Source organism: Pundamilia nyererei, unplaced genomic scaffold (genome assembly GCF_000239375.1).
Source record: "Pundamilia nyererei isolate P.nyererei 1_Seehausen unplaced genomic scaffold, PunNye1.0 scaffold00034, whole genome shotgun sequence".
Lineage (NCBI taxonomy): Eukaryota > Metazoa > Chordata > Actinopteri > Cichliformes > Cichlidae > Pundamilia > Pundamilia nyererei.
The window spans coordinates 1,370,122-1,394,415 of NW_005187435.1; the positions used below are offsets into that span (position 1 = coordinate 1,370,122).

Sequence of the window (24,294 nt, forward strand, 5' to 3'; positions counted from 1 at the left end):
GCCACGGACCGGTTTATGCCCGACAATATTTTCACGGACTGGCCTTTGAGGTGTCGCGGACAAATACAACAAAATAAAACTAGTACCGGTACTGAAAAAAAGAAGATTTATTCATAACACACGTGAAAAGACCCAGGAAAACCGAGTTAACGATCAAAACGATAACAAAATAATGCTGAAAACCGATAAAAACCATGAAAACCACACATTTCACACCTGAGCCTCAACTCACCGAGGCCCGGGGATTGGGGACCGCTGTCATGGAGCTCCTACATTAATCATATGGGGAAACCTGAATCCAATGGCATCCAAAAGATGACATAATTTTGTTTTCAAAGCACCTTTTTTAAGCAATTCCATTTTACCACTGAGGACCTTTGCCACAACAAACCCTGAAAAAAATTGTATTAGATTTTATTAGTCCTGCACACCCACACAGGCGTTCTTACTCATTCTGTTTGAAGCTGAGTAGAGCTACAGTTTGCTGGCAGTTTGTTAAAGTCACCATACAGGTTGTTTTTTTCCCCCTTAAAAACACAAAGATTAAACTTGTTCCACAAATGTGCGAAACAGGGGATTTTACTTTAGTCCGGCACAGTTTGTTCAAACTCACAGTCCAGAGAAGGGGTTTAATTAGCCCATCTAAGTGAAAACACCTGGATGTGAGTACTTTAGAGTGAAGGGCCTTTTATGTTCCTAGCGCTCTCATGGCGTGGAATATAAGGCATTCATGAGGTGTCAGAATAACCAGAAAAATGCATTACCACTAAAAGTCTTTGAGCTGTGCAACCCTTGGGTGGCAGGTTGCAGAGTTGTTGATATGATCATAAATGAGCAAAGGATGTAAATGTTTTGTTAATATAAAATAAGTTTCAATAAATCATGCACATTTAAATATCATAAAAGTGACTTGACTAAGTTACAAAAAGTATTTCAATTATTTATTAGCAGTAAGCCCCATAGCAAGCCAGGTAAGTGTCTTTAAATTAAAGCTTAACAGCACAGGAGGTACAGGGTCCAAAAGCTTCCACACTCAGAATATCAAACCATCCAAAGAAGGTTAATTCATTTAAAATGAGATTTGTTTGCTCCAAATAGAAAAGCATAGGAATAAATATACCAAATATATTGTACAGACAGTAGTTTCAGTATTGCGAATTAGCTCTGCACCATATATGCGAATATTGTGTTTGGACTAGAGTGATGTAAGATATAAGGCCACGTCTGCTGATTCAAGGAACACGAGAAGGAAAACACTTTCAATTTGGACGGAAACATTGCCTCAGAGGAGAACTGATCATGACCTGTCTAACTTGCTGTGTACTCGTATAATAAACCAAAAACCTTGCCAATGTTCTCTGACAGGTTTTAAGAATAGACTTTCACACTCTAGTCTCACTGAGCCCTTTGAAATTTATATTTAATCCAATTCTAAGTCTTAACTGTGGTGCTTTTAATGGGTAAAAAGAAAAAAGGAAGAACTATTTTTTGTTTATTCAATGTCATTTGATAGCTAAGGCTGTAGCACATGCTTAGTTCTGTCATGTATTATTTTAATATTTGACACTTAAAATGTACCAAATGACATGACAAAACTTAGTAAGAAGTACCTGTTTTGAAATCAAACTATACTTATAGCTGGTAGATATAAGGTTTGAAAAAGGAAATTTACACTGGAGAAATAGCATTTTGTTGTGGTGTTGTTTTTTAACTCATATGTTGCATACACATAAGGAGAAATATGACATTTAAATAGTGTCCATTTGTTCTATTTATGCTATTGTCTACGGTCATGCTGCATAATAAAACCTCATTATTAGGTTTGTAAGTATTTGCTTGAGTGTTTCTGCTTTGGCCCAGTTATGTGGCTGCAACTTCAAACAGCTCCATTTGCTTTTTGATGAAACTCATTTAGTCTTTGTCGGTGCTACTGCCCGGGGCTTGTTGCAAAAATGAGCTGTTGTCAGCTCTATTTTCAATGTCATATCATAGCAAGCCTGGTCTCAATAGGGACTCACAACTTACAAAGAAACCAACTGAATTGATTGAGCCAGCAATTAGTAACAGCTAGTAAATATGATCATTCATTGGCATTTTGTACTCTAAAGTATGGTGGTCTGTAACAATGTTTTCCACTTAGTCTTTGAAGGGAAAAAATGTTATTAATACTTTAGTCTTGGAGAATGGGCCGAATAAGATATATTCACATAGACTTGAAATAAAACAAATTTTGTATTGACTGGCTTTTCAGGCTACAACATACACTTGTATTTTGTGTCTTCAACCCAGTCTTTGTCAAAACTGAGATAACATAATATCCTTGGTGAACACTGAAAGTACAAACATGCTAAAAATACCAAATTTTAACAGCTGTCGTTCCACATTTGCTTATTTGCTTGCAGTTGTTATAGAGCTAAGTGTTCCACTGGCATTCATACACAATGAATGTACAGGGAGTTTTTAGACTTGAAACAGCTTCCTTTAGCAGCAGAGGCCAACACAGTGAAACTGCTGTAAGTGAACCTTAGCAATGAAGTTGAGGGGCAGAGAACTAAAACAATGATCTCAGCTCCATAAAGCTGAGCAGAACTGCAAACATAGGTTATGATTCTCTGTAAGTGCATCAGCATGAGCGAAAAGCATTTCACAGTTTCACATTATTTTTACATTCATTGCCGCTGATACACTGTAATCATAAATGCATAACCTCATTTTAATGATAAGGTTATTTTAATATGAATTCACTCCAATTTTTATGTTCTCAGGTATCAAAACTTTTTTTATGCTGCCAATAATCACATACAGTTCCTCTTATGTCTAAGCAATACTTAGAGTTACTATCAGAGTGAAGACAAAAATGAGAGCTGCTAATTATGCTGCAAAGCAGCTACTGTAGACTTCAATAGCAAACAGTAGAGTTTACTAGCTTATTTTAGCCATCGTATTTTCAAATTGTTTCATTTTATTTTGGTAGTTGCATTTTTGAATGGGAGAAAATAAACAACTGATTAAAAAATAATGAACCAACATCAAAAGGAAAGAGAGTAGAATAGCAGGTAAGAGGAAAAATCAGCATATAGTGAAAGATTCAATAATGCATTACATTTCCTTCTAAACCTAAACTTCCAAAAACAGTAAGTGCGCCTATATCTTTACTACCATAACTAAAGATATGTCTAACACCACACAGCTGAAAACCTCAACTGTGTGCTTGCAGTGAATGACCATGATTGGCTTACATGTTTCCTGGTTCGGCTTTTATAAAGCATATTAGCTCTTTCTGTGGCAGGATAACCTCCTTCCTTGATGTTAAAAGTTTCTCTGACATATTTCTGTTCAGTATACTTTGAATCCCAATTCATTACATTACCATATCTCTGTTTTACCCTACAATACAGAGTATGCACACATGTAATTATGCCTTTCCGCTGTTCAGCGCCAACCACAGGTACAAGCACCATATGTCAGCTCAGCGTGGACTTCTTATCGCTGTGTAGAAGAACCTCATGAGCTATAATAGACCATTCAATACAAAAAGTCTTTTGTCCTAAACAGGCATGGCTTTGTATTTGCTTTGATAAATTGTTTGGCTCTCTTAAAGAAAAGAAAAAGTCCCTGTTGCTATGCAACATCCTTTTACATCCTTTCAGCATCCAGCATAATGTCTGATACATGATTCTGGCTTAGCATAGAAATTTGAAAGTGCTGAACTTCATCCAATATACTGTTGCAAGTCTTGTTATACTAGGCAGTTTCATAAGGCTCCTACTGTTCCTTCATCTGGCTGACTATGTTCCCTTTTATTGGTTCTTTAATTGTCAAATTAGAACTGAGAAAATATGCAAATGTGGTCAACCAGTAATGTTAAACTTGTTTTTTCTTTTCTGTAAAAAGTAGACTATGCTAGACTATTAAGTGTTTAGGTGATAGAAGCAGTTTACTTGCATGGCTGTATTAGAATATATATTACCCTATCAGACCTATCAGCAATGCTAGGCAAGTGCGCTACAATGTGTAGTGTATGTTCTGTACTTTACATTTATAAACTAGGTCCACCATATTTTCATGTATTGCACACATTTTACTCCTTGAAGTATCTCCAGTGTCTGGAAGTTCATCCTTTTTAAAAACCTGTTTCTTCTCACCACTTTCTGGAGACACCCAACACAACAAATTCCCTACTGCAGCTTTGAGAGGGCTGAATATAATGGACGCATGAGTTAAAAGTGTCACCCATTATGTTTCAAGATCTGTCTGCATCTGAAGCGCTGAGGCAAGCTGGTGGCATATCAATAATAGCTTCCCAGTGCCACTATTAGAACATCCTCAGAGCACAAGCAAGCACTGATTGAAAAGAAGAAAGATAATGACAGTTAATAAGAAGGAAAGCTGATTAAGCCATGGCCAGGATCTCTCTCGTTGCCTCTGTGCTCTTTCTCTCCCTGTTTCTCTTGCTTCTGCTCTCCCGTTGAATCATTCTGTCACTATGAAAATTACTGGCTTGTCCTTTTGACACTTCCATGATTAATTGCAGCAACATGAAGGTGTATATGGACCAATGCATTATTGTTACATTTTTGAAAAGGTTTTGAATTCATGATGTTGGTGAGGTGGGGGCATTTTGGCAGTGAACAGAGTGCAGGTGCTCTCATCATAGTCTATTCACAAGGGAATGCAAAACCCTTCTTATGCCACTCATTACTGCCTTGGCATTGTATATGGGCTTAGAATTGCATATCTCTTTTTTTCTGGGTTAATTCATTTTAGAATGAAGTAAGTGGTTTGTGTCTGGTTTCATTGTTTGCACATATTGAACTATGAAGTATTTTGGGATTTATAACAGAGCCATGATTGATAATCACTTTATTCCGTGCAAAAGCACTGTAAGAGAATAATAGAGCTGCAATGCCAAAGGCCCTCAAAAATCCTCTTTTACATGAGAGTGAACATTCCAGTCCAGGTCCTGGGGCAGCAAAATGCAAAATGTATGGCATAAGCCACTGTCATGACTACAGACTATATAATGCACCTAATCTCCTACATGATACTACAGATGTACTTTTTATCTTTTCCCACAACATGTTTGGAAATCAACCCATCATAAAAGATCAGAATTGATCAATAAGAAAAACAAGTGCATTCATCAGAACGCATAATATCCAAAAAGGTGATTCTTCTAAAGTCGTATCCGACAAAAGTGCCCATGTCACTTTGTGAAGCGTTATCATCTTTTGGAGGCATGCATCACAATGAGAGACATCCTCAGTGTTGTTTTGGCTGCTTTATAATCACATGTAGAAAATTAATCAGTGTTTGCTCTCTCATTTGTACAGAATGAAAGAAGTGATGTGCTTTCCATTATCTCTGCCTGTCAAACAAGGAAATGTGGGAAATGGGATTTTTAGCAAATTAGTAGGTAGCTTAAAGAAAAACAGACCAAGACAGCAGCGATGGCAGATGTGTCCTTAATTGTGCATAGATTTTAGGATGAATTAGTTGGTTCAAATTAATATTTACAAGGACACAGGGTCCTGTTAGCTTATTTTGTTGCAGCACGAATCACGCAAGTAACCGTGTCCTATGTCTGTTTCTCCTTGCGTTCAGTACATTCAGAAATGCCATGAGATTGATTTCAGAGAACAGTTTACAAGATGTTAAATATTGGCTTTGGAAAACTTTATTCCACTCTTACAGATTATTTTAATCTTAAATCCAATTTGTTCAGCATATGATGTCTTACAAGTTAGCATTCTGAGCTGGAAACATTCAATAACGTCTCACAAATATTGGTATAAGACAGAATGTTTTTAAAGCTTACGCATTCTACTAATTTGCATTTAATATCCACAAAGTATGGCTCAGCAAATCAGGCACAAGTAATGCAGAAGTAGTATCAAGTGGAAAATGTCTCAAAATTGATGATGGTAATACTGTTTAACACTGAGAAAAATATTGTCACAATAAATATGACTAGTCTGTAATCATTTAGACAGCACAACAAATAATCTAAAAAGACTTGTGTCACTCAACTCCTCTTCGAAGACTTTCATATCGAATATGTCTATTTATATCGCTGTCTAAAGTGTTTCCATATCCATGTCCCACTGTACATACGATCTGTTAATGGGAGAGGAAAGGAGCAGAATTGCAGAATAATGAAACAGAAATAGAACTTTAGTTTCTCCCTGCAGCTACATTTGTGTCATTCATTTTATTCATGTCTTTGATAAAACATCCATTTATTCCTTTTCTTTTAACTAAACCAGACAGGTGACAAAAAACTTATTCTTGATATTTTGCTGGGAGTAACACCTCGATAATGTATTATTTCCAACATGTTGAGAGCTGACGTAACACAGGGCTCAGTGCACCCTGTTAAGTCATTCAGACATTTAATCAATATTTCTTTTATGGCTATAAATGAACTTGTCTGTTAATGTTTACGGAAACAAATCAGTTATCTAGGCTTACTGAATTAATTCCCTATTATACCAATCTATAGCCAACACAGGTGTTATTGTGTACCCACACCATTTTGTCCAACAAAAGCTCGAGAACAGGTGCATAGATCTTTCTAATCCGCACTGCACTCCCTCCACCTGCTGTGATAATTAATGAGGTGCTGCAGTACACATTGACAAAAGCTTCTTCTCTACGCAAGTTGTTGAGTAGCTGTAGGAATTAGCAGCAGATGCAATAGGGTCATTGTGGATAAGGTTGATGTTTTCACTTCCCATTGTGCTATTGAATTTTAAGCTGTCACATGAGGTAGACTGGTAGAAAAATTTGGTGGAGGAAAAAGTGCCAATCACTACAACAACCGAAAGTAAGCAAACTTTGGAGAGAAAATTTGTTGTATCTCTGTACCGTAGGTGTTGTGCAGGTTTGAGCAACATCTGCTGTGCATTAGAAAGTTTTATGAGTAAGCTATAAATACCACAAAAATCCCCTGCAGCACAACACAGCTCATAATGATATTGTGTGTCCAGTAGCAGCAGGGCCCACGGAGGCAGCCTTGTCAATAATATTCATATTACAATTAACATTGATGTAACAGTGAATGTGACTCAAAAGGGTAAAGCTGTCCACTAAGTGTAAATATTTCAATATGACATTTGAAATGCTTTACTTTTGTACTAATTACTACAGTGTTAGGAAGCACTTTCTGTTACAGTTTGATAATAATGTCATATTAAAAAGGAAACAAGAAGGTAATAAGATGGAAGTAACAAATTAGTATCCAAGTAATTGTCTTGTATCAACAGTGGTGCTGAGTAGTATTACATTAAAGTTTATTTAATAACAACAGGTAATAATAACAGGTCAGAAACTGGTGGTAATTAGGTGGAAATAAAATATGCCTATAAGACTAATGTGTGGTAATAACATGACCCAGGACTGCAAATTGCAACACTATTTCTTTTTAATTACATATTAGTAACCTATTAAAGCAAACTTCAAGAAGTGTGATGATTACCTGGAAACATTTGTGGTAGTTTCACATTGGGATATACTGGTAATTTAGAACTGACCTTTACCCCGATGTTGATGATGTTCTTCTTGTTGTTGGGGATGGAAAACATCCAGTGCTGTGCTGTCACTTTAAATGTAAATCGTTCTTTTTGCTGGAAGAGTCATAAAATGTAAAGTTCCCTGTTGCAAATATAATAAAAATTTACATACTAAGCAATGAACTGTAGAACTACAAATAATACTTTGAAAAAACTAAATTCAAATGACCAAAGGTTCCCCAAAGAGCTGCGGATTAAAATTTCTGTTCATTAACAGCACAAAAAATACCACAGGCTGTAACTACACAACCTTGTTTCAATGCTAATATCTGGAGGTTATGTGCAGAAATGGGAGTATGAATTCTCTATTGAGAGATAAGGCAGCTGGAGAAATTATGTGATGCATGAAATGCTAAGGAAACACTTGTAATATTCAGGGAAATCCCTGACTGCAGCACTAGCTACTGCAGAATGATATAGGAAATGAGACAATTCTCAAATTAAAACGCCATTATTCTATATGTTTAACAATTAAGAAAGGAAAGAAATAAGAATGTGAGTGGTGCTGTTATGATGATAAAACACAGAGAACAAAAACTGAATATTTTCACATTCTATACTGAGTGTAATGGCTCTGTGGCAAAACAAAATTTACTGTGTGGGCTCTCTGTTCTTAATCTTTCCTGCCGATCTATTAATCCCACTGTATGCTGCCGTCCCAGCCAACAGCCAACAGACAGCAATAGGCTGTAACCATTCAGCTGCATTAAGCAGGTGAAATGACAGATATTGCGCTCAGCAGTTGTTGGCACCAAAATAGAACTAAAATGAGAATCAGTGTTGAAATTAATATGTCAATATTGTGTTTACTGCGCAGCTTGTGATACCTCCTGACCACATATTCTATTAGGGCAAAATTGAAGTCATGCATTTGTGTGTACTCTTCTGGTAAAGATAAAGTATCTAGTTAAATATGTCATTTTTTTTTTCTTTTTTCCTCTCCACTCCATCTGTTTTTCTCTTTCAACGCCTATCTGCCTAAAGGTATACTTTAAACGAGATGGTGAGCTGATAGAAGTGATCTCCTACACTCTACCGTCCGCCAACGACCAGGGGAGCAGCTCAGCAGGGGTGAGAGGAGCCAGGCCACTGATCAGCAGGGACCTTGATGACACTAAGTTACAGCGGTCCCTCTCCCTCTTGGATCCCGAAGGACGATCGCCCCGCTTGTACACAGAGAGCCCCCAACGTGTCCACACTCATGGACAACAGGCCTACGAACCCAGCCCTGCAACAGAGGTCATTCCAGAGACAGTAGTGAGCCGGGAGTTCCCCCGCTGGGTGCACAGCACAGACCCACTCTACTACTTTAGCCACACTCACATCCCCCAGAGTGATGGCTCTGTGGTGGTGCAGGCCCGACTTACTTGGACCCTCAACCCCCAGTTAGATAATGATGCCCTGTTCAGCTGCGAAGTGAAGCATCCAGCACTGTCCATGCCTATGCAGACAGAGGTCACTCTAGGTGAGTAGGATGCTGTCCAACTCATTGCTTTTGCATGCTGTACTCATTCCCACACAGACCTTTTGCTCATCTGTCCGCTTTTCCACTTCCCAGCCACCCAAAAAACCGCAAGACATACACTCGTTTCTCATTTCTTTTTTCTTTTAATCTCCTGCTGTCTCCTCGTATCCCGTTGCCGCACTTGGAGACCGACTGGGCCTCCTTATGTCTTCGTTGCAAATGTACTCAGAACAACACTGATTTTCATTTGATGCTGCTTAATTGTGTTACAGCTGAGCAGATTGCAAGTTTAACACTGAATGCAAAACTCACAGTGAATGACAGGGCAATTCATCGAGCTGTCTGTTGCTAGATTGAGTTAACTCAGGAGCGTTATTGAAAAAGTCAGCCTGAATTAGAGAAGTCAGATGAGAATTTAGACACACTGACCAACGTTTTATTATAGGAAAGGCACTCACAGAGATGCTCCACTTCTTCGAACCTCAGTGAAAACCTCCTTTAAGCTCTTCAGTAATATGCTTTAGTGTGTCAGAGACATAGTGTCTTAATTTTGCCGTTTCATCAGAAGGAGAAAAACGCAGTGGCATTAGGATTATTATTGTTTGTTCATCTGCAAACGATCAAAGGAGATGGAATAGCTACACAAATACTGATTTCAGAGAACAGGAGTCACACTTTATGGGAAAACTTAGCATTAAGTTTTAATAGCATCTGATCGAAGAGAGAGACACACATACTCTGACTTTAAAAATTTTGTTTTTGGGGGTTTTTTTTATTCCAAAAACAAAGATGGCATCCAGCATATCCAATTAACACTTCAAAGGCAGTACGTTGGCATCACAGTCCTGGATAGAAGCCAGCAGTCGTAACATGATAAACAGAGACAATATCTTCCATGAAAAGTTAGCAGTGTTTGAAAGCAAAAGAGGCTCTGAATGAGGAGGCTGTGGCTGGCTTACCATTGCAGTGTCACATCCTCGCCTTTCATTTAATTAAAAGTCCCCATTTTCAGTGCTGGTGAGCAGCAATGGTTACATTGTTCATCTATAGGAAATGTTATTACGTTAAGTACTTAGAGAATGCATTTACAAATTAATTACCAACTTAAAAGTGGAAAATACAATGCATGAAGGAGATGATGTTTTCGTGTCAATATTTTTTTTAGCTTTACAAATACCCTGCCTCAATATTACGTAAATAAAAAAAATAAAAAAAAATAATTTATTAATTTATTGCTTAATGGGTTTATCTTTTTTTCTTTTAAGTGCTAGACCAAACCTTCCAAAAGCAGTGATTCACCCAGAGACAAGAGTGTGAGGTTGTTGATGATGATGATTATGATTAAATCCAGGCTCCATTTTTCTTTCTTTAGTAGAAGAAAGAAAAAGATTATCAGAATTGTTACTGTGAGAATAAAACTTCTACGGGCCAGAATAAAATATAGTTTTAAACAAAATGGTTTCGTAAAATCAATAACTTAGAATTGTAACTCACCTGTTCAAGGACAAGTCTGAAGGAAACAGAAAATTGCTAAAGTTATACTATTAAATGTTTGTTGCTTTTTCCTCTTCATTAAGGTGTTGGAAGTCTCACTGTGAAAAAGCATAGATTATTGGCTGCAAACTGGTATGGATACAGAGCAAAGAGATCTGAATAAATGACACTGATTGACTGATTACAACTAAAGTTTTCTTAAATATCTGGGAGAGTGCAATGGGACTGTATGCAGTTCTAAAAAAAATCTGATATTTTGTTAGTCAATACAACTGAAAGGTCTAGTATTGGGGGATCAGGCAGCATTGACTGAGGACATATATCGTACCTATAGAACAATTTTTAAATTAAAATTGTTCAAAATGTATTCATTTATAATATCTACATTGTATTTATGAACTAAATGGCATGTGTTGTTTGTTTGTTAAAGGGAGAATTTACAGCAACTTTTATAGCTGGTATCATGAGTTTAAAGACCCACATACAAGTAAGACAATGTTTTATGGAATAAAGGCTTTATCTTCTTGAATTTAAACCTGACAACATCCTATGAAGAAAATAAAAATGTACTTCTTTGAACTATTCAAGTGTGCTATTAAGGAATATCTGTAAAGACACTTGCCATATATGATAAAAACCATAATAATGAATTTCTAGCTATCTACAGCAAATTGATACTTTGAGTCACTTTCTCTCACACTCCTCTGACTCCTGTAATGGTTAGGCAACACATTATTCCTGAGGAAAAAAAGTTTGACAAAAATGTAGTGGGGATTTTAGGTTTAGTTTTATTTCCTCACAACTTGTATGCCAAAAAGCCCTTATGCCAGATTCCATATGTGTATGTGGGTAAATAGGTTGAATCTGCAGGGCATCAATTAGAGGAGATGGGACACTCCTTTCTGTTGAAGCTTTTGGATCAGTTTTCTGTCCAGATTGACAAGGGAAGTGTTCATTTTAGGCAAAAATCATGTATATAGTGTATGGTATATGGTGGATTAATAATTAGTTGTGGACTGATTTTCCTGAATTTTTTGTTAGTGAGCATGTATTGTAGTTGTTATTTTCTCATTTTACGTTATTATAGAGCTATTTTATCTGTTAGCACACTATTTAGGTTCTTTGACATTTGTTTTTGTTGTTTTTTATTGTTTGTTTTTGGATAGCAATAGAGTTCTAACGAAATAATAGAGGCTTCACCTGTCGTTGGCACTGTACTTATATCAATTTGTTGATGATTTTAAACTTTTAATGGAAATCATTGATATTGAGAAAAATATGAAATATTACCAGCCATATCCCTGAAGAGGATCTACTGTCTAACAAAGCCCTTTGGCCCTTATTTAAAAACCAATTGTTGCGACTGGCATTGTCACTTTTTCAAATGGGAATTTCTCATACCACAAAATCGTCTTTTAAAATGTAATAACTGTCACCCTCATCTCCCAAGTGAATAGAAATATAGTACATCACTTGCTAGAGGGAGGCAGGCGGCATCAGTTGAAGGTATAATGGCATGAGCTGTCTTCGCAAGACAAAGTATTGCTGTAAGGATTCTAACAGCTCTTTGCCTTTTTCGCATGTTGATAATACAGATGACACAACCTGGGGGAAATGGGCCCTGTGAAACTCTTGCTAAATGTCAAAAGTGTTAATATTTTGACAAGCCTTTCTGTGCTGTGTTTGAAGTCATTAATTTAGCACTACCTTTGTTCTTTTAAAGAGATGGAAGAAGCATCAGTAGAAAAAAATGAGAACAGAAAATGTGCGTTTGTTGATTGTTGATTGAGCGTACTTGAAATTCAAAGCATTCACTGACCTGCTCAGAGCTTGATCCATCTTGGAATGGAAGAGTATTTAGGAAAAAAAGGTAATATGGTTGTGATTCACGTACCAAATTGTGTTGAATATTATTGCCAGACTAAATGGCACTAGGTTTCTAGAGTATATCAGTAACTCTAATTCAATGTGACTGTGTAAAACAGCTCACCTTAGGATTCTCATCGCTTACATACCCAGTTCATTTATTATGCAGTTGTAACTGGATAATTGCACTCATACACACACCCTCTTGGTTCTCTCAGGTGTGTTTGGTCAGGAAATGAAAGGGAGATCTTTTCAGTGCTCATAAGTAATAAATCTTTCACAGATTTAATATCGCCACAGGAGACAGAACGACAGTCTGACAATCGACCAATGTTGTATCACACTTCATGAATATTCATGATTGGCTCTGTGCTCACCATACAAATGAAAATGAATCTGGTGCTGGTCTTCACAAGTCTAAAAAAGTGACTCACCTTTATGAGATCATGACCATTTTATTCATGAACGTCAGTTCATTCATGAACAGTGTATCCTAAAAATTAAAATAAGTTTTTGGCTTGGATTTATTAGAATATAATTAGACAAGAGATGGAAATGTCACCACACCCTACAGCAGTGAAAAGGACTCCAGGAATTTAAACAGTCCAGTCTTTGCTGTGCCAGGTCCTGATCATCAGGTGCTCCGTTTCAGGAACGCATCTGTGATCTGTGTGTGCGTTTGCATGTCTGAATATTTATGAGGATTATGTGTGTGCGTGTAATGTGTTGCAGTATGTCGCTATGTTGTGACTTTGTTCAACTGCAACATAATTCCATGGTCATCGGTCTGTCTTATTTTAGTGTTTTTAGCCACCTAGTGTGTAAGGTAACTCTAAGAAACACATAGCATGGGGCCTGATTCATCATGATGGTACAATCTGGCAGTCAGTCAGGCCTCTAAATTCAGCTGCAAGCTTCTTCACCTTCTCTTTCTAAACCGAACCAGTCACCCGGCTAATACGGTAGGTTCCCTTCAATGGTTTAAGTCTGGTGTACAGCTGGGCAGACCTGTTGATTCCTTCTCTTGATATTAAAGCACACCTGATGCATGATGTGCAGTTGCTTTTCTGGGGGGCATGTTTATTCTCTGACCTCTCTTAAAGTCATAACAGTTCTTTCTTTAAGAAGTTGGGCCTTAAGTGACATTAGGTCTCATGGGACCGTGGCTCATTTCTCCTGTGATGCCCTCACCTCAAAGAAGCTGTATCATGTCCATCACGCTGCATGCTGCCATAATCAAAGATGGTGACGTAGGACGCCAACTGTCACTGCTGGAGCAAATCCCAGAAATCGGCCATCATCTTCCCAGCCATATGCCTGGCGAGCTCTATGTGACGCCATGACACCAGTATTTAAAAATACCCTTCTGTTAGTGTGTAGGAGGTGGAAATACAGTGCTTCACACTACCATGCCAAAACTAGCCTGTTAAATGCCATCCGTCTTCAGCGTGAGATGGAACACTCATGTCAAATTGCTCACATGATGTCTCCGGTTTGGATGCCAGGGCTAAGATGTGATTATTTTGCCTGAGTTTGATTTTTCTTTTTTAAGGTTGCTGTTGCCAAAATTTCTTTTTGGAATTTGCACCCGTTCACGCTGCTTGGGGTCTGAACAGATACATCAGCTTGTAGAGAATAACAAGTTTTGCTAATAACAACAATAAAAATAATGATGATGACTATGATGATATTAATAATATCGCTTTTCAGTCGGTTCTTTTGCAAATTTTCATGGAATTAAATTGCTTTTGTTTCTGCTTTATATAACATTCCCTAGGAGAGGATGTTATACTGTGGACAGTGTCACACGCACAATCCACAGTGTAATTTCTGAATCCATTAGTCTGATACAGGCTGGTAGTCATTGACTGCCTAAGAAAAGTCTGTGATTCATTAGTAGCAGTGGACAGTTTGTTTCCAGATTAATTGCCGAAAAGTATAGGTCATTTGTCTGTTTATTTATTTATGCTTTAGTTCATCAATGAAAGCAAACACCCTGTGTGATTTATATTAAGAGTTGGAACCAAATTAAACAGAAGAACTCCTGGGTTGCATTGTACAGGCGTTACTGATAGGATACCCTTAGCCTGAGTCTCATTGCATGTGATGCTCAGTCCATTTGTTTAACATATGGAACTGTGCAGCATCTGGAGCAGTTATCTTTAGGGGAGTTGTTAATCATCACAAATCGTGCAGAACCTGCTTATATTGTCCTAATGCAGCGTGCTGTGCAGTTTAGCTGCAATGAAATGACTTACCTTCATTTTTTTTAATAGCATTATGCAAATCATTCATTTTATCTCAACACTACATGCGCAGGACAATCGCTGGCCCCTCACAATTCCATGATATTAGAATCTGGCTACTCCCTCTCCTACTTGCGCCCCATTGTTTTAGATGGTCTAAATGAAAGCCATCTGGGGGCTGCTGTCCGCACCAAGACAAGGGAATTAGCTCTGTGAGTGTCCCTTATCTCACTGCCTCCACACTCCACCCGTTTCACTCCCATTCTCCTCTAGTAATGAGTATCTACCCAATTTAGTTCCTTTTCTCTCCAAAGGGGAATAAATCCAGCACAGTTCTTTGGATGAAAGAACCTGAAGGTCCCTCGCCTCTCGGCCTGTGACCTTAATAGACAGGAAATTGTATTTGTATCCCTCCCTCTGCGACCAAACAGGTATCCAGCAGGATTTGCTCCCCATATTCAGTACAATGACCTTTGTCTCTCTGTCTTTTTTTCTTTTCAGCTGCTCCAAAGGGTCCTAAACTTTTGATGTCCCCCAGCAGGGCAAAGGTAGGGGACACAGTGCGCATCACTGTGCAAGGATTCCAGGTAGGATCGCCAGGGGTAAGTGCATGGGGTTTTAAGAAAATGAAAGACTAATTAAGTCTGCAATAGGAGGAGATTGGTGCACATGTGCAGTGAAGCCTGTTTAGTTTTCCTCTTTAGTGACCACTTGCTGGGCACAGGCATATTTTCTTTAACCTATTTATTCAAGCATGTGCAATATTTATTTTGAAAAAAATGGATTTACATTTCAACATTTTGCTTAAAGTTAGTAAAGTTAGTACACCCAAAATGCCAAACATTGCAGCTTTTCAGAATGTTTGTTTTCAATAAATCCTCAAATGTAAAACTAAAACTAAAGAATTAAAATGACTAAATTCAAAAGTACATGCTTATGTTAGGTTGGAAACTATGCTATCAGCTTTGATGCTGCTTTCAGACTTCCTGATTTCTTTTCCCAAATAGGAGCAGGTGTCTTTTGTGTGAATGGTCTCTGGGTGGTCCTGATATCTTTGACAGAAATGACACATTGAGAGTCAGTCAGGTGAAGCAAATATGGCTAATCCTGATATAAAACAGCCTAATGGTGCACAGCGCAGGTGCCCTTTGTTACTTTGTAGTCTATAGGAATCATACTTCAGAGTTCAAATTTAATTTAATGAAATGAAATTTATGAAATTTTATGGAACGAAGTTAAAATTCTGCATTGTTGTTGTTGTCAGTTTAGTACACTGAGTTATTGACGTCAAAGATTTATACGTGCATGTCTGCCCAGTGACCTTAAGATTATTTTAAAGCTTTTTTTTTAACAGGGTTAAGTTTGGTTATTATAAACAGGCTTGACTGTGGCACGCAGCCAGTTGGGCCCTTCGGCAGCGTAGGCATCAGTGCGTACAGATTGATCAGAAAGCAGATTTCCCTTATCCTTCCCCGGGCCCTAGGCTTTGGGGTTTCACAATAGATACGATACTGTGCCAAGACTAATAATTTTGCTGCCTGCCTTTGTGATGAAATAAGATGTTCCTCTGCAGAATTTGTTATTGATGCTTCTTTTACAGAGGATTTTTTTTTCTGTTCCTTCTCATTGATGTGTTGTTTGTTTGTCAGTCTTGAATATGTTTTTAATTATATTTGTATTATTATACAGCAGTATTCATTACATCATTGTCTTAAAAACAAGTGCAACAAGTTCAAGTTTAAGATTGTTCTGTCTTAAAACACAGTAGACTTGCTCACATCTATAGTAGAGTATACACTGTGCTTGAAAAACTGTGGAAGAAGGGCAAACTGCAGTAGCTGAAAATGTTGTTTGTTTTGCTTCACTCTGCATTTGTGAATTTGCCAAATAAGCTAGCTCTTGAGTTCATGGACCTCTGTAGGAAAAACTACTCTTGAGCAGAAACAGCCACACTGACGGTTACTTTTTCAGCACAGTTAGTGATAGCACATACAGGACTTCAGTTCTACACTAACTTCATGTGGTATGTTTTTCTCAAAATGTGAGGTTATGGTGCTGACATTTCAATACATCCCTAAGTCGGGGCTCTGGTCCTCTGGAGCCCTGGAGACTGGAGCATGTTCTTTAGAAATCTTTTAAATGTCTCTTTTTTTGTCATGTAATTTTTCCTTTGAGGATGCATAGTTAGAGTGATACAAACGCCTATCTGTGTAAAACTGTTGTAAAGTGAAGCATGATTATTAATGCATGTTGTTAACTTGCCTTTGCATTAGGGGGAAATTGGAGCTTGTATTATTCATGTATACTTTGCTGTTAATCTCTTGGCTGACACTCACAGACTTTCTTTGTTCTGCCCTTTCAACACCATTCATCTGCATTTTTTTCTTTCCATTCCATTTGGGTGTTGATAGAACGAGGTTTTCCCTGAGCCACTCTTCACCTGGACGAGGGTGGGGGGCCGCCTGCTGGATGGGAGCACTCAGCGAGAGGGGAGGGAGCTGATTTTGGAGAGAGTGCCAGCTGAGCTTAACGGCTCCATGTATCGTTGCACAGCCCAGAATCCTCTGGGTTCCACAGATACGCACACTCGCCTCATAGTCTTCGGTATGTACGCTGAACTCTGCAACATACTCTGGTCCCATTCTGAAGCAGCTGCTACACTAGCAGTTAAACTGAAATCATATTTAATTTTGATGAATTATTTAGGGGACAATAAATATGAAATAATGTTTGTCACAATTTCACAGGCACACATTTTACACATTTAAATGTCAAAGAAAATTGCGTAATTCTACAAAATTCGTTTTAATGTATCTATAATATCTTTGAAGAATACTTAAGAGATTTATGTGACCGCTTTTAGGTATAAATCATTAATGCTGTTGAGTGTGTGATTAATAAGAGATTGTAATTGCTTCCACAATGCATTCTTTTAAGGGCAGCACTTTTGAGAATAACTATTCTCTAGCAAGGGATTTAGTGACTATTCCATTAATGGCATGTCCTCAGCTGTTCTCACTTAAACACCAAAACACAACTATGGTATCAAAGGCTCATGCTAAAATCAAAAGACTTTGTTGTTGGCAATGTTAGAAAAGTACTTCATTTGCTGGTGTTGATGTGGGAGCTGGAATGCTTACAGGTTCTGTTATGTCTGTGTGCCCTGCTCCTCTGGCTCTGTTTGCACTGGACACTCATGGAAGAACTGGGATCTGCCTTTCTGAGAGTTCCAATGAAATGACTTCTGTTACAGCTAAATGTCACTTTGCACGAGTGCATTGACAATTTAATCTGTCGGTCCCGTGTTGAAACATACCCCCTGACTCACTTTTCCCTGAAAAGTCATATTGTAAATGATATCCAGAAATTAAATTGGTTTATTTGAATGACCTCATGGCTAAAAAGGCTACAGCAGAGTTACAGCCAGAAGTAGGCAGACATTATTTGTCTTTAAGTCAGCTAAAATAATACCTTTTTAAATGTATGTTCAATGCTACCTGTAAAAACTAAGCACATCTTTCTTGATGACTGTCTATAATTTCTCTGTAGCAGCAACGCTGCCAAGCCTGCATGCATACCAGATGCAAAAAGATGCTGGGTCATCTTTGAGTGGAGCTACTGTGACGCATTCATGTAACAGAGCCCTGTATTTGGAAGTGCGATAACTATAGATAGATACAGCCACTCCTCTTACGCAGTCCTTGTGTAAAGAGAATTTTTGACACTTGTACTATACAGATGTCAAGTTAAGCAAGAAAAACTGGGAGATTTTTTTGGGAAGTTTAGAAATGTGTAGTATGCAGCTTGACACCATTTTTGTACTTGAGCAACTCTGAAACAAAGAACATGTTATCCTCATTTCTTTCTATCTCTGCACCTGAAACACTCCTTTGAACAGGGTTTAAGTGTGTCACAAATGTACAAATTACTGGGCAGGTCTAATAAGAAGCCACTTTAAGGGAAAAGTGCCACTTTAGGCGGGCGTTACCTTGAGAAGCGTTTTGCTAGGAAGTGCACTAATGTCTATTTAACACCCTGATGCATCCTCAGGTGTCATGGGCTATGTGCCTAGTATGGCCCATCTGTCTGCCTTCTCCTTGTAGATTGCCTTCACTCACTCTAAGGGGAAGTAAATGGTGATTAAGTGACCTTGGCACCATCCCCCATGGCCTTGAGATGAGACACCTGCCGGGGTAGGGGGGATGAAGAGATAGAAGTACTTGGGGGCTCTGCTCACTTCACTAAATGTTCAGTATACATCATCAAGAATAATAGAGTATAATGATAGCTTGCTATAGAGACGCTCCGCCAATGACAAGCAGCGTTCACGTCTTGATGATGTACATTTCTAGCCACCCTCAGTGATAATATCCAGTCAGATTACTTTGAAGTGAGTCAGCAGAAATGAGAAACCCGGTAGGGACAAACACACAGGCAGACAACTGTACTTCACACACATGCAGAGACACGCAAATATGTATGCCTATGCAAATGTGCTGGGCAGGCAAACACAAGCGTGCATATGGAGAGTGCAGACACTAATTTCTCTGGGCATCTCAGAGGAGCTTCTATCTTAATATGGTTGCAATGAAACAAGTAAAGTTTCACACTGTGCTTTATATGTGGCTTCCACCTGCTCATATACAACATCTAACATCCAAAAATAGCTCACAAAGTGGAATTAAAGGTTGTTGTCAATGCTCTGAAAACCCACTGCTCCCTTTTTTGCAATTACTTCATCCCTATGAGGTCTTTGAAACTACATGGTCAGAGAGGATTGTGCAGGGTAGACACCAGTGCTGCTTATTAAAGGTGCAGTAGGTTTCTCCAAACGTCTTTCTAAGACTGCCTTGCCACAGCTTTAGTTCACGGATCTCAGTGCTGCTAAAAATTTGTCTAGGTTGTTGTTTTGCAGTGCTGTGTGTTCCCAGGTCCATTTGCAGCCCCAGCCTTTCCGACTGGGGACCTGCCATTTAGCATGTGCTACAGGAACTTCATAGTTCAGTGTCACTAAAAGCTACAGCTTTTGTCAGATATTGCTGCTGAAGTTTTCCTTCTTTGTTTGCATATAATTCAGTTCTATACATAAACTGTGTCTACATTAATGGTTGATTGTTTCCCTGATCTTTCTTTTTTTGTCCTTTCAACAGAAAATCCAAGCATGATGAAAAACACACAGAATCTAAACAGTAAGTATTTCAACCACAGAGCTGACAAGCATTCAGTGTATGTGTTTTTCATAATAATGCATCTCATAATTCTGGCTGTATTGTTTGATCATCACATTTTCAGACATGCTGTATGTAATATGAGAACCAACTGTGACACTGCAGTCGGTTCAGTGAGGAAATGTGTGCAGAAACGTAGCACTGATCAAAGTACCAAATTCTTTAGCTGACTGCGGTTTCGACATTCAGCATATTGACAGGTGGATGTTTTTTGATTCTGCCCTGAATACTTTGCCCCAGATAAACTGCATGAGAGTGATTCATTCAGGATTAATCTTTGCTGATGTTCAGTACCAGCAAGCAACAAACCCTTCCACTGACTAACCGTGCCTGTCACTTATGGCTAAGTGTGAGATTATCGGTGTTTCATATATGCATTGGTGCCTCATTTGCGGCTTCTGAGATTATCATATGTAAAGATGAGGGATTGTCAGGAGAAGCCGCAGGGCTGTGACAACAACCTTTCCATCTTTCCTGTTTTCTTGCCCCTCCCTCTCTCTTTTAGCTCTAATTTTTTTCTGTTTGTCTTCCAGTTCTATCTCCCTGGCTTTTGTACTCACTTTCTATCTCCCAGTGCCAGTTTCTCTTAGTGCTTCATCCATTTTTGGTAGCTCTTTTCCTTTTGTCACCACCTTATTTCCCTCTCTCTGCTTTTTCTATTTTCCCTCCTCCATCATATTTATTTTTCCTGTTTTTTTCTCTTGAGCCTAGCTCACAATCTCTGTTTTTGATGCAGATTTTCCATCACGTCGGCCTCATGTGGAGTGCAGATTATGCTGTAGTATAAGAAAACATTCAGAGCTGGTTAAAAGCCAGACTCTGGATTCTTGACTGGTGGGTTTCTGAATCATGACTCACCAAGACTCAAATAAGAACATAATCATATAGAGACAGAAATCAGGGTTTAGATACAGAAATAGGGATAACTCAGTTAAACATATGGAGACTCTTTTTAGTGTAATTTCCCCCCATGCTCCGAAAAGTGATGAAGTACAGCATGACACTATTTGTGGATTAGTTCACACAGGAGTGTATTTATTAGCTGTTGTAAATTGTAACTTCTCTTACTTTTAGATGCAAAAGGAATAAAGAACCTATGTTATGCCTTACATACATATATATATATATATATATATATATATATATTGCAAGGATTTGATTTTGCTTAACTGGAAAACACATCTGAATGATATATTTGCCTGAAGTATAATCCTCAGTGCATGTGTGCACTGCCTATGTTTGTCCCAGTAAACAGTGGGAACAGCTTCCCAAGCAGATGGCATGCAGTGCTGTCTTTAAGCTTAAAGTCAGGCAAAATTTGAACAGCCTTGTAGTCCAGCAGCACTTTACTATTTTTTCCTGTTTCCTATAAACCTTTCTCCCACTATCCATTTTTTTTACTCTTCATTTTGCCATTTGTTCCCCCCCCCGTCTTCCTCTCCTGTTCCCTTCCTATCTTAAGGATGCAAATCTAGGAATGCAAATGCTATGGTAAGCACAGGAGCAGGTGTGTCACAGCAAGGACAGAATCAGGTCAGCATGGACGCGCAGACATGCCTTGCATGCAAGTCAAATTGGTACAACATAGCCCCAAGAGGTCACTACACACGTGCCGCAGCTTAATGCCTGAATGCTGGACTCCTCATCTGGTGCAAGTAGGAAGCGCCACATCTGCCAGTCAGTCAAGTCTGTCATAGACAAGAATACTAGTCTCTGAAACAAATTGTCAAGCTACATGATGTTGCAATGAACGGAATTTAATAGATGAGTGAATTTTGAATAAAAATGTGACATGTTTCCTGTCACATAAAACTCTACCAGTCAGTCAAGGGTGGTAGAAGCATCACAAGTTTGGAATTGTCGCCCTATGGTGCAAAATGCATCCGCTTTGCTGAGACACAGCTGTTTAACCATAAGGCAAGATTCAATACAAGTCATACCTGACGGACTTTGCATTCACCAAGTCAAAAATAGCAATATTGCAAGAGCCGTGTGTAGTAATCACATAATATACATTTTCCAAAAACCTTTATTAGAACACAAGTCAGATCAGAAAGGATTCAGACTGGTGGGCATACAAACGGATGCGTCAAAGCCACTGTCAGAAATGTCGAGCCGATTTGTAAAGCCAGCTAACTTAACTTAAACCTTCTCTGGAGTCAAAGTATTCGTGTGAAAAGAAAGCATTATGATTCCAGCTGACATTTTAGAGCCAGTATATCTGAGGTAAAGTCATCCTTCTTTTTTTTAAAAACATGTTGCCACAGAAATCAGTCCCAGTTGTCTAAAAAAAATCAGGTTGGCAGAAATGCATTGAGGTCTGAGCCAAAAACTGAAGGTAAACAGATGGCTGGGTGACTTGCATCCATGACTGTAGACTGGAATAGAACCTCAGATGATGATCTTATGGTTGGGTGAGCTCATTACCAAATGAGATGAGGTATTTATTGAAAAGATCCAGTTGTTATTGTCTGATGTTATGTGACTTGCATAAATAAAGTGGAATTTAATGTATGTAAAATGTCAGATGGCACTCTAGAGTTCTCCTGAAATTAACCTTCAGAAGTGATTTATCATGGAATCCTGATTAATTTGTGAAACTCTTTTTGATTTAACTCTTACTAATTAACATTTGTCAGTGGGTGGAGCGGGTGGATCCTTCAGAATCGCTTGGCTGTGTTATCTAACAGGCCTAACCAGATTAAATTTTGAACCTCAATCTTACCGCACACAGTGTGGTCATCCTCTCATAGTGAGAGTGATTGTAGCCACAGTCTTGGCACTACTGGGACAAATTGCCGGTTATATCAGCAAAGACACACCCACGGTCGTTCACAACTTTCCTCCCTCAGCAGCCACAAGGGAGGTTCAGAAAGCATTAGCTGCACAAAGCAGGTTTCTTTCATGACTTCTCTTCTGTAATGTAGTACAATGCTGTTAAATGAAAAGCGCAAACACTGTAAATAGAAGTATTGTTCACCATATCCAGGCATTTAATTTTTCAAGAATGAGAAATAAAGACCAATGTTTATATTCAGCTTAACTGTTAGCGAGATCAAACAGGGATTTTTGGATTTTATGTCATTGCTGTATCATATAATTTTGCACTTCAAAAGCAGGGGAAAACAGGGATTTACTATTACTCAGCTGCAATAGGAAATCATTTAACCCTCTTAAGCAGCAAGAAGTTGGAGTAATGTGTCAAAATATAATGAATACATGTGTCAAATAAAGTTTTTAACAGTTAAAGAAGGACTAATACATTAATCTATATTTCTACGAATCTTGAAACATAATGTTGACTTTGCTAATAGCGCTAAATATAAATTGAAATTTCTCTTTAAAGATCCAATAGCAGGCAGCTTTTAATAGGATCCCTTGACTTTAGATCTCCAATAAGTGTTTCTGTGTAGTTTCTCACAGGCTTCTGGTACCTCTCTTTTTTGACTGCTAGTCCATTCTTCCTGTCCTTTTGTTAAATCCCAAACTAGTGATTTTCAAGATGATTCATGTCCGGGGACTGAGATGACCACCAGGCATGTGCCTGGGCTAAATCGCCTGGTATTTCACCAAATCCGTAATGTCAGTCACAGTCGATTTTTCCCTTTTCTGCAACAGCTAAAGGCAACCACATCCATGCGTGCTTGTCTTGTTGGTGATGTCTTCTTGTCTGGGCCTTTCATGTCTTTAACTAATACACTTTGGTGATATAACTGTTACCCTTTAAAACAGTAACTCAGGTTGCCAAGTTGATTACACAGCTGGAGCACGTGCTGAGACAAGATTTTGGTACATCTTTATCACAGCTGAAGCAAATTCAGGTGCTGTTATAGCATTTTAGTTCCCAATAGTTTAATTATATCCTGACATGTGGTAAGTTTAATAGTAAGTTATTTAAAAACAACAGTTTTGTGAAATAATTGAATCATTCTCATCTACATTTCTATATTTCACTCTGAATTAAACACACAGTTACGAAAATTAATGAATGGATGTATTTCAAAAATGTCATCCACCTACATAAGATGTAAAACATTTTAAACATGTTATTTTGATTACATCTCTTGACTCAAATGTGATTTATAAAAATTTATAAACATCTTTGGAAGGTTTAATAGATAAACCCTTAACAGCTCAGCAGGGCTAAATAATTTTGATTGCAGCTGTACCTCAAGTGATTTCAAGCCCCTGAGTTGAGACATTTAGAGAAGAAATGTTCTTCTGATGAAGCAAAGTCTCAGTCTATAAGCAACAATCAGGTTAAAATAGTTTATGTGTGTGCCATAAACAATTTTATAAGCTACAGCAGCATGGCCACTATTGTTTTCACCTTGTAAGTCTGTCTAACTGTCTGTGTGTCATGGCAAAATCTGGTCCTGGGGATGCCTACTATAGGTGGAACTGTCAAATAAGTGGTTTGAAGT

The 24,294-nt window shown here is 38.3% G+C and overlaps 1 protein-coding gene across 2 annotated transcripts in view; it reads left to right on the forward strand.

Moving 5' to 3' along the window:
* The window catches only part of igsf21a (immunoglobin superfamily, member 21a), a 182,757-nt gene that overhangs the window by 156,600 nt on the left and 1,863 nt on the right, over positions 1-24,294 (forward strand). Inside the window, exons 6-9 of one of the 2 annotated variants that reach the window (XM_005729678.1) lie at positions 8,556-9,036; positions 15,144-15,229; positions 17,054-17,246; positions 19,793-19,831. In XM_005729678.1, coding sequence (XP_005729735.1) covers positions 8,556-9,036; positions 15,144-15,229; positions 17,054-17,246; positions 19,793-19,831 — 799 coding nt within the window. Of the gene's footprint in view, positions 1-8,555; positions 9,037-15,143; positions 15,245-17,053; positions 17,247-19,792; positions 19,832-24,294 lie in introns of both variants that reach the window. The other variant, XM_005729677.1, reaches the window with a different exon arrangement.